Genomic DNA, 9055 nt, shown 5'->3' on the forward strand with positions numbered 1-9055 from the left:
AAGAATCGGCGACTTTTAGCGGAATGCGACCCCAATCCTCAGCCCTGCAGGAGGGACATGGTGCAGCCCCCAGGGGGCAGACACATTTCCAGAAAGCCTGCAGAAAACTAAGACCATGCCCCGTCGGCCCTGTGCGTGTGCATTCCCCACCTCTGGGTCATCATCCCCTGAGTCCGTGCCTCCCCACCCCACCCTGAACCCCTGAAGCCCGCTCTGGCCACCCGCTAGATCTAGGTCAGAAAACAGACACTAACAGCTCTCCCTCGCCTCGGTGAAATTACTAAGTGGAATTTATTGGGCAAGTCCATGCAGGGCAGTGGGGAGAGCCCGTGTCCCGAGCCCGGGGCCCCGCCAACTTTAAAAGCGCAGGCAACCGGCCAGGGCTCCCGGCGAGGGGTGCCCACGGCCTGGGCCCGCCGGCCCCACGCGAGGAGCCGTAGCCGGTCCCCAGGGCTGCCGGAGCGGCGGGGCCACGCGGACTCCGTTCCCCAGCCGGCCCTTCGCTTTCACACGATCCGCGGTGACTGCACCAGCTCGAGCGCCTTTAAAGGGCCACACACGCCTGCCGCCGCTATAAAATGTTGCCGGCGGCACAGCTGCAGCAGGGGCACCGCTGAGCTGCCGAAAGGAGGCTCGCTCCGCCCTGCTGCCCTCCCGCAGCCCAGCGCTGAGGGGCCGTTCCCAGCGACGACGAACAGGGCAGAGGAAGGCACTGCACCCTCTCGGGCTCTCTGTGAGTATCCAGTTCAGATTTTGCCACCAACTCACCCACGAGCCAGGACATGTGCTAATAATGCCCTAAGCCGGTTATAAAGACGTGGAAATTGGGGGGAGAAAAAAAAAAGAGGAAAAAAAAAAGGGTCTGTCCTTCCTGGGATTCCTAGCCGAAGCCAGTTCTGCTGCCGTGTGCGTGTGCGTCAGGGCTCTCCGGGCGGCAATGGGGGCTTGAGAGCCGGGGCCCCGCGCTAAGGAAGGGAGCGCGGTGGCCGCCACCGCTACCGCCACCGCCCCGGAGTCCGGCGCCGAAGCTGCGGGCGGGCGGGCGGGCGGGCACGGGCGCGGGCCGCCGGGGCTGCCTGGCGCGCCACGGTGCGGTGCGGCGCGGCGGCGTGGCGGCGCGGCGCAGCGGTGCGGGCTTTTTCCCAGGCGCCCTGGGGTCGGGTGGCCGCCGGCGCGGCCACCGGCTCCGAGCGCAACCGGCTCGAGGCGGCTGAGGCGTGCGTGCGTGCCAGGGGCTGGGGGCTCCGTCGCTTCGTCCGCGACTCACCGGGCTCTGCGCTTCCCTCTCTTCAGGGCAGGCGGTTTCTCAGAGGTAAGCCGGGCCGCCGGGCAGGGCGCTGGGCTGAGCGGAGCGGGCGTGAGCAGCGGGCGGCGGCCGGGCCGGCCCGGGGGTTTGAGGAGACTTGTTTTCTGTTGCGAAGCTGCTCGGCTGCGAGCGGAGGGGCCGCCGCCCGCCGCCCGCCCACCCGCTAGCGCGCCCGCGCGCCTGCCGGCCAGCGGGGGCCGGGCGCCCGCTCCTCCCGGGGAGACCGCAGCACCTTTTTTCCCCGCGCCCGCGCTTTCTCCAGCTTGGTTTCCGCCGACTTTGCTAATCGCCCGGACCGCATCTGGACGCTCCAGCTCAGGGATTGCACAAAGCTCAGGTTTCCTTCGGGAGCTGCAGGCGAGAGGGGCTTTTCGGGCCGAGTTCAGCAGAATAGCGGGATGGAAGTTAGCGAATTTGGGCAACTTGCCTCCACTGCCCAGTGGACCTCCGCTCCTCCCGCCCTCCCCCCTCCACGCGCACACACATACATACACACGCGCGCGCGCCCCCCCACACCCCCACACACACCCCTCTCCCTATAAATGAGAGCGGCCGGGCAGCCCGCGGAGTCCTGCCTCGCGGAGCGCCGGACTTGGAGGCAGACAGACCTGGCTGCGAATCCCTGCTCCTACCACTTTCTAGCGCTGTGACCTTGGGCAAGTTACCGGACCTCTCGGAACCTCTCTCTTTTGGTAGAGGAGTTCTAGCACTACCCTCCGGCGGCTTGGGGGTGGGGGTGGGGGTGGGGGGAGGCTCGCCGGCGGCCGCGTCCGGTACTCAGCGGGCGCTCAGTAAGTGTTGGTGAGGCGCGGGAGTGGCGGCCGCCGGCTGCGGAGTGCGCCCCTGCGCGCGGAACCTCCGCGAGCCCCCAAACTCGCCGCCGAGGCCGAGACCCCGCTCCCCTTCCCGCCTGTCCAACCCTCCGCTGCCAGTCCCTGTCCCAGCACTTGTGGGAAGGGACGCTCGGGGTCCTGGCGGCCTGGGGCGCTCGCTCCCACCGGGCAGGGATGCTCCCTGCCGCCCTCCGCTCCGGCGGCTCCATCTGGGATGCGGCGAGGAGGGCAGCCGAGCTCTCCGCAAACAACGGGCCTTTAGTTTTCAGGTGGCGAAACTGACTGGTCTGGTTAGAGCGCGCCCAAGCCAAGCCGCAGTGCTGTTTGGATTTTTAAATTTCTCCTTCTGAGTGAGAAAATAGCAATCGAGATGGAGCCATCCGGTTGGTGCCATTTTAACTTTTGATCCCCCAACAGGTTATGGACGGGTTCCGCCCCCCCACCTGCCTCTCCCTTGTCTTTTTCCTCTCCCCCTTCTCACCCTCATCTCGGCGGGAGGGGGCTGTCCGCCCAAGGGGAGGCCTGAACCGAAGGGCGGGCGGCGGGACCGGGAGCTGGTGGCTGGGGGCCGCTAGGCACCAGCCGGCGAGGAGGCACTTGTTGCTCTGGGTTTCCCAGCCGCCTCTCGAAGCCGTTTTGCAGTGGTAGGCTCGCGGCTTGGAGATCTGGCTGGGACGTTTCCGCGCTGCTAAGTTTTGCCTTCCAATGGGTTGGGGAGTGGAGAGAAGGGACAGAATCGGAGGAGCAGGGACAGGGATAGCGATGGAAGTGCGCTTGCTGCTTCAGACCGGCTTCAGCAACATTTACTGAGCGCCTACGGAGCACAGACCCAGGTGGAGGGTCAGAACGGGCGGTGGGGCGTTGATGGGAGGCGACCAAACTGAATAGAGACAGGGTCCCGCTTAGGGGAGCTCCCAGCCTGAAGGGGGATACGTGGTAAAATAGTCTTCACCATGGGCTGATATCAGAACAGATACTTTTTTCTCGTTCTCTCCTTTCCCCCCGTATTTCTTTAACTCCTTTCTTTTTCTCTCATTGCTGTTGTTGCTGCTTGTGTGATGTGTGTGTGTGGGGGGGTTGGTTTTATTATTATTATTTTTTGGTACATTTGGGGGCTACGCAATGTAGAAAAGAGAGATGCTTGAATAGGAACAGGAAAAGATGGGCAGGGTCCCCCCTCCCCGGACATTTTTCTTAGGACAGGAAAGTTGCCTGCCACTGGAGGTGCTAGGAGCTAGAAGACCTCGGAGGAGACCCCCGAGGAGAGGGTTGCCTCCAGGAAGGAGCAGGGCTCCAAACAGTGGTGGCGGACCCAGCTGCTGATATTTGCCATGGTGTTTTTCTTTTTCTTTCTTCGTTCTCCTCTGTTCTTTCTTCTTGCCCCTACTCCCCAAGTAAGTGGTGCAAAGATAGACAGAGAGGTAATAAGGGACACCTTTCTCAAAGCATCTGAGCAGATTCTTAGTTAACCAAGCAGGGAAGGGGGTTAGTGTCACGGAGAATTCTAGCCTAGAGAAGTCTAAATTAGAGATGTCTTAGGGTCCTCGAGAATCTTCGCACCAAGAGGACTATATTTATAAGCATAAAATGCTACATCTTCAATTGATCATGAGGGCTAGAATGCATGGAACTTAAAATATATATATATATATATATATGTATGTATATATAAAAGCTTCTAGGAAAATAATTGGAGAGTTTTCAGATTGCTTTTTACTATGTTCCAGTTTTGTAGTATTCTCTTGCTTTCATCCCCTCATCTTTTGGCTCTGAAACCAGGGGGTCGTTTGTTCGGAAGTCATTTAAGGTGTCATGACTTGGCCAGTGGTCAAGTGAAGCATGTGGGCATAGGAGTGCTGGGTCTTGCTTCCAGAACCACTGCTACCTGACTGGGAAACCACTAGATTTCTGCGCCCCCACGTCCCTCAAGGAAGAATTATTCCTACCTGTTACTACTGATGGGTGTGGCTGGGCTCTAGGGCAGGTGTCCTGGCAGAGTGCAACGCTAAGACTGTCTTGGATGGCACTGGAGACATGGAGGAAAGCGAGGCATTCCTAGCTGCTCTATGGATCCGGCTGCTTCAGAGTCCCCAGACTGCCGTGATCGGCGTAGCTTTCAAAACAGGGACGCCCAAAGCAGGCTTTGGCGCTCCATGACCTTTGCTTTGGGGACTTGTTCCTTCCCTCTGCACCGCCGCCAGCTTTCTGGGTCTCCCTTGCCCTGACTTCTTTCCACATTCCCCAAGTCCCAGGGGGAGGCCCAGCTCTCCAGCCCAGACGCTGGTGGCCCACGGAGACAGTGTGCTGCCTAGTCAGGGGGCATTTCCTGCCTTCAGGACCAGAAGATCACCACTCCCCACCCTCAATTTAGGCGTCTGAGGTCCATTGCAGGAGGAAACAGCCCTGTTTGTCCCCGCTTGGGTAGATAACTGCCTGGGCAACACCTGACTGAATCCCGCCCCTTTCCTGCCTCAGGCAAAAGCCCAGTTTGGTGCCCTCCCCTCTTGTTCAGGTCTTGGGCTTATGCCCCGTCCCCACCCCCACCTCTGTCACCACGCTGGCCTCGGAACTCTGTGCAGTTGTCCTGCTTCAGGCTTTGCTAATACTTTCTTGGTCCTTTGAAGCCTCTCATCCTTGTAACTTCTTCTCCCTGACAGCACAGCAGCTCCAGCTGGCAGCACCACCTCGGGCCAGTTTATCCACCTTCTGCCAAGGCTCTGAAATGCCAACTATGTCAAGGCCTGCACTGGATGTCAAGGGTGGCGCCTCACCTGTGAAGGAGGTAAGTTTTGCCATTTTACAGATGGACACACTGAGGCATGGGAAGCACGTGGGATCATGTGCTGGGCCTTCTGACTTGTGGTATCCAGAGCAGAGGGGAGAGTGCAGGGCTTTCTCAGAGAAGAATGAGAAGAGCTGCTGCCTAATGTGGTCAAATGGAAATGGCTAGACCTGTCGAAAGATGGTTGGGATGGTAGGAGAGCTGTAGAATCGGAACAAGACTAGAGTGAGGCTAAGGAGAGGGACAAGGAGATGCCCTTTTTGGAGTGGTGAGAGGAAGTAGGCAGGAAAGGGGGTGAATGAAGGCAGTGAACCCGCTTAGGACGATGAGTACCCCAGCATAGGATGGGGGCTGAACTCTGCTCAGAGCCATGGGAGCCAAAGGAGACTTGAACTGGAGCCTAACTTCCCAGCGGGTCCTCACCTTTCGCTCCAAATGAAGTGCACACAGGAGCTTCTGTATCTGATGAATGGGGAGGGGCAATCCAGGAGCGGGGGTCCTATGGTTTGCCTCTCTCTCTTCTAGGATGCCAACCCCGAGATGAGCTCGCTGGCCTACTCTGACCTGGGAGTGAAAGATCGCAAAGCAGTGGCCATCCTGCACTACCCCGGGGGGGCCTCAAATGGAACCAAGGCCAGTGGGGCTCCCACTGGTTCCTCGGGATCCCCATCTCCAATGGGCTCTCCTACTGCCACCCCTCCCACTAAACCCCCACCCTTCAATGTGCACCCCACCCCTCACCTGCTAGCCAGTATGCAGCTGCAGAAACTTAATAGCCAGTATCATGGGGTGGCTGCCACCACTCCGGGCCAACCTGGGGAGGCAGGGGCCCTGCAAAACTGGGGCTGTGAGGCTCAGGCAGGAGGCGCGGAGTCACTCTCTCCTGCTGCTGCCAGTGCCCAGAGCCCTGCTATCATTGATTCTGACCCAGTGGATGAGGAGGTGCTGATGTCGCTGGTGGTGGAACTGGGACTGGACCGGGCCAATGAGCTTCCAGAGCTGTGGCTGGGGCAGAATGAGTTTGACTTCACTGCAGACTTTCCGTCTGGTTGCTGATGCCAAGTGCCCCTAAAGATGAAGGAATAAAGCCACCAATTCTGTTGTAAATAAAAATAAAAGTTACTTGCAAAGAGATGGGCCGACTGGGGGTTGTTCTTGGCTGGGGACTAAAGGTGTGCAGTGTCTGATGTCCTTTTAGCAGTTCTGAGGACCACAGTGGGTGGGGTTGCAGGTGGCTGGCTAAATGAGAGGAAGCTGGCAGGGATGGAAGCAGTAGGGAGGCTACAGGGGACTGTTCACTGAATTGCTGCTGTCGCCATCCCTGCCCTGCCTTGGGAGTCCAAGTACCTAGCCTCATTACTCTAAGGCCACAGGGACACTGTCCTATATGAGGTTGAAGACAGGCTGAGTGGGCGCATTCTTGGAAGAGACACTGATCCAGAACCTTCTACAGCCTCCTTGCCATTTGTACCTCTAAAGGTACATCCTTGGCCACATGGCACACACGTCGCCAACTCTACAAGCCGCTCCTACTCATTGTCTAGCCCTAGACCAATTGACCCATTAAGGGCATTCCTTTGCTCTCTTGCCTATGTGCGTTAGATAAGATCTAAGAATTCTATCTCTGGGGAGCTCATATTTCTCTGGGAAATTCAAAAGCTGCAGGTTCTCACCATTAAAGGATTCCAGGTGCCTTCTTCAGGCCCTTTGCACAGCTGCTCAGCCGCTCCCTCCAAGCCTGGGACATTCTGAGCTGGCCTGAGTGTTCCCTAACTCCTACCTCCCAGGCCCACCTTGTGTGGGGACAGTCTGTTTATTTGGGCAGCCTCTCCATCTTAAAGATATAGATCAGGGCTCAGCTTGACAAGTTCAAGGTTTAGAGATACATTCTTCACTCTTTATCTGCTGAGGAGGCAGTGGCTTCAGAAGCATGCCAAGTGACAAGGCAACAACACTGTCCTGGATCCTGGCTTTATGAGGCCCGGATGCAGCCTTGTCTTCATATTGACGCAACCCAAGGTCTTGGACACTCCTCTGCCCACATTTCAGGCTGTGAGAGATTCTTCCTGGAACACTGGAACCCACTCTATTCAGCCTCTCGGGACTAGCATCAGGCATCTTTCAAAGGAGCCCAGCAGCAAAGGCACTTTGTTGGATTCCACACTCCCTATACACCTGTTCTGTACCAGGCACTTAGCTGGACACTGAGAGTATGAATTTTGTTTCTTTATGGGGGTTCCCCATCTCAACAGGGAGAAAAACAAACAAATTGTAACACAACAGTACTTGGTAGAACACAGGGGAAGGTGCTGTTCAGTCCCAGAAAAGGAAACAGCACCATCTGCCTGGGAAGTCTGGGGAAGGCTTCCTGCTATTAGACTGGCTCTTTGTTTTTATCTCTCACAAACAATAAAATATCCTTGTAAAAAAGTAGAAACTTGACAAATAAAGCTAAAGGGCCCTTTGACCAACTTTCTCCCAGGCTTGATTGCTTCTGGCCCTCCAAAGAGGTAGCAATTATTTGACTGTCTTTTTAAAAAAATAATTCATTAGAGAGAGAGGAAGCTCCCATTCACTTGTTCACTAACATTTGCCCAGAACATCTGGAGTTGGGCCAGGCCAAAGCCAGGAGCCAGGAACTCAATCCAGGTCTCCCACATGGGTGGCAGGGACCCAAGGATTTGAGCCATCACCTGCTGCCTCCCAGTATCTGCATTAACAGGGAGCTGGGCTCAGGAACTGCAGCTGGGGATGAAACTCATCCCCAGGGGTGGTCATCTTAACCACCCCTATTTATCTGTCTTTGATGCATCTTGCTGGCCTTGCTCTGTGCCTATACATAAAAATATAGAAAGAAATGGATTTTATTTTGTTTGAATCATGGATTTATTTATTTGTGATTAGTACTAGCCTGAAAGCAAGCCATAAGCTTCAGATTTAACAAACCAACAGTTAGCTTATTTTGGTATATCACACACACACACACACACACGTATACTCATATATGATGAGTATGCCTGTTATTCTAGACACTTGCCTGAGGTTGTAAATTGCCCCTTTGGGGATCAGTTTAATAATCCCAATATATTAGGATTATTTGGAACACTGCACTATTTTTAAAAAAACTTTATTTTTAATGGATACATTAAAAACTGTGCCTATTTATGGGATACCATGTGATGCTTCAAAACATGTGTAGATTGTATAGTATCCAGACAGGATAAACATATCTATCACCTCAAACATTTTGTCATTTCTTTATGGGGGAAAATAAGGAATTGGGCTTTTAAATAAGACTTGAGTCAGCCAAGGGAAGAATGAGTGAAGGGAGCAGCTGTTCCACAGGTGCAGGTTCACGAAAGCAGTGGCAGTGGCTAAATCCCAGAAGCTCAGCATGCAGGGTCATGGGTAAGGGATGGAGTACGGAGGGCTAAAGGAGCTTGCAAGAGGCAGAGTACCCAGGACCATTTGGGAGCAGCATGTACTTATCCATACAGCCAGCAGTCCTGTGGCTTGGGGAGAATCTGGAGGTGTGTAAGAACGCAAATGATTAATAAACTTTCATTTTTAGGATGATCCCACTGAGGGTGGATGGTTAGATTCACCTAAGGCTGGCAACAGGATAATGGGGTTTGAAAGGGACTTGTGGGGCAGGAGTAGGAAAACAAAGGGAAGAAAGGAAACACAAGCAAAGGTAGGGGCACAGGGCAGGCTCAAGGGTCTTGTGAGAAGAACAGGACTGGGGAGGCAGGAAGCAAAGGGGAAGGAGGGAAGCTGTGGGCAGCAGGCGAGTGTCAAAACACAGCTCATACTGGTACTGTTCCGAGAGTTCTGATGTCAGTGCTTATGGGAGTAGTGGCAGGAGGAGTCTGCGGCTCTAGTTACTCAGGTCTGTGTGTCACCCAGCAGAAATGTGGCAGATTCTTCTCCCCCCATTCTTCAGGATCAGAACATCTCACATGTTGCAGCTCTTTTGTGTTACAGCTTTCTCCTCTCTGTGACCATGAAGAATGAGGCTCGCAGACAACGTGGACAAGGAAGGAGTGAGCGAAGCTCTCCAGCAGCCAGGAGGGCCTGCCCTGCAGTGGGCTGCCTGATCCAGGGGACGGCTTGTCCTGAGTTGCTCCTTAGGAC

At 55.6% G+C, this 9055-nt stretch overlaps 1 protein-coding gene across 3 annotated transcripts; it reads left to right on the plus strand.

The window, feature by feature from the left end:
- The first annotated feature begins 671 nt into the window (after positions 1–671).
- Positions 672–6048, plus strand: CITED1 (Cbp/p300 interacting transactivator with Glu/Asp rich carboxy-terminal domain 1). Of its 3 annotated transcripts, XM_062183585.1 has the most exons (4): positions 1867–1998; positions 2402–2522; positions 4797–4921; positions 5447–6048. In XM_062183585.1, exons 2-4 carry the CDS (start codon positions 2510–2512, stop codon positions 5975–5977), a joined length of 669 nt encoding a protein of 222 aa, XP_062039569.1. In that variant the 5' UTR covers positions 1867–1998; positions 2402–2509; the 3' UTR covers positions 5978–6048. The 3 variants fall into 3 exon arrangements, with proteins under 3 accessions (XP_062039570.1, XP_062039571.1, XP_062039569.1); XM_062183586.1 differs by lacking the exons at positions 1867–1998; positions 2402–2522 and adding an exon at positions 672–733; XM_062183587.1 differs by lacking the exons at positions 1867–1998; positions 2402–2522 and adding an exon at positions 1248–1312.
- The last annotated feature ends 3007 nt before the right edge of the window (positions 6049–9055 follow it).

Source organism: Lepus europaeus, chromosome X, assembly GCF_033115175.1.
Source record: "Lepus europaeus isolate LE1 chromosome X, mLepTim1.pri, whole genome shotgun sequence".
NCBI classification, from domain to species: domain Eukaryota; kingdom Metazoa; phylum Chordata; class Mammalia; order Lagomorpha; family Leporidae; genus Lepus; species Lepus europaeus.

Excerpts from the sequence above, each read along its gene's own strand:
- CITED1 (XM_062183585.1), top strand. Across the intron at positions 4,922-5,446 it reads GCGCCTCACCTGTGAAGGAG|GATGCCAACCCCGAGATGAG; the intron begins GTAAGTTTTGCC and ends TCTCTCTTCTAG.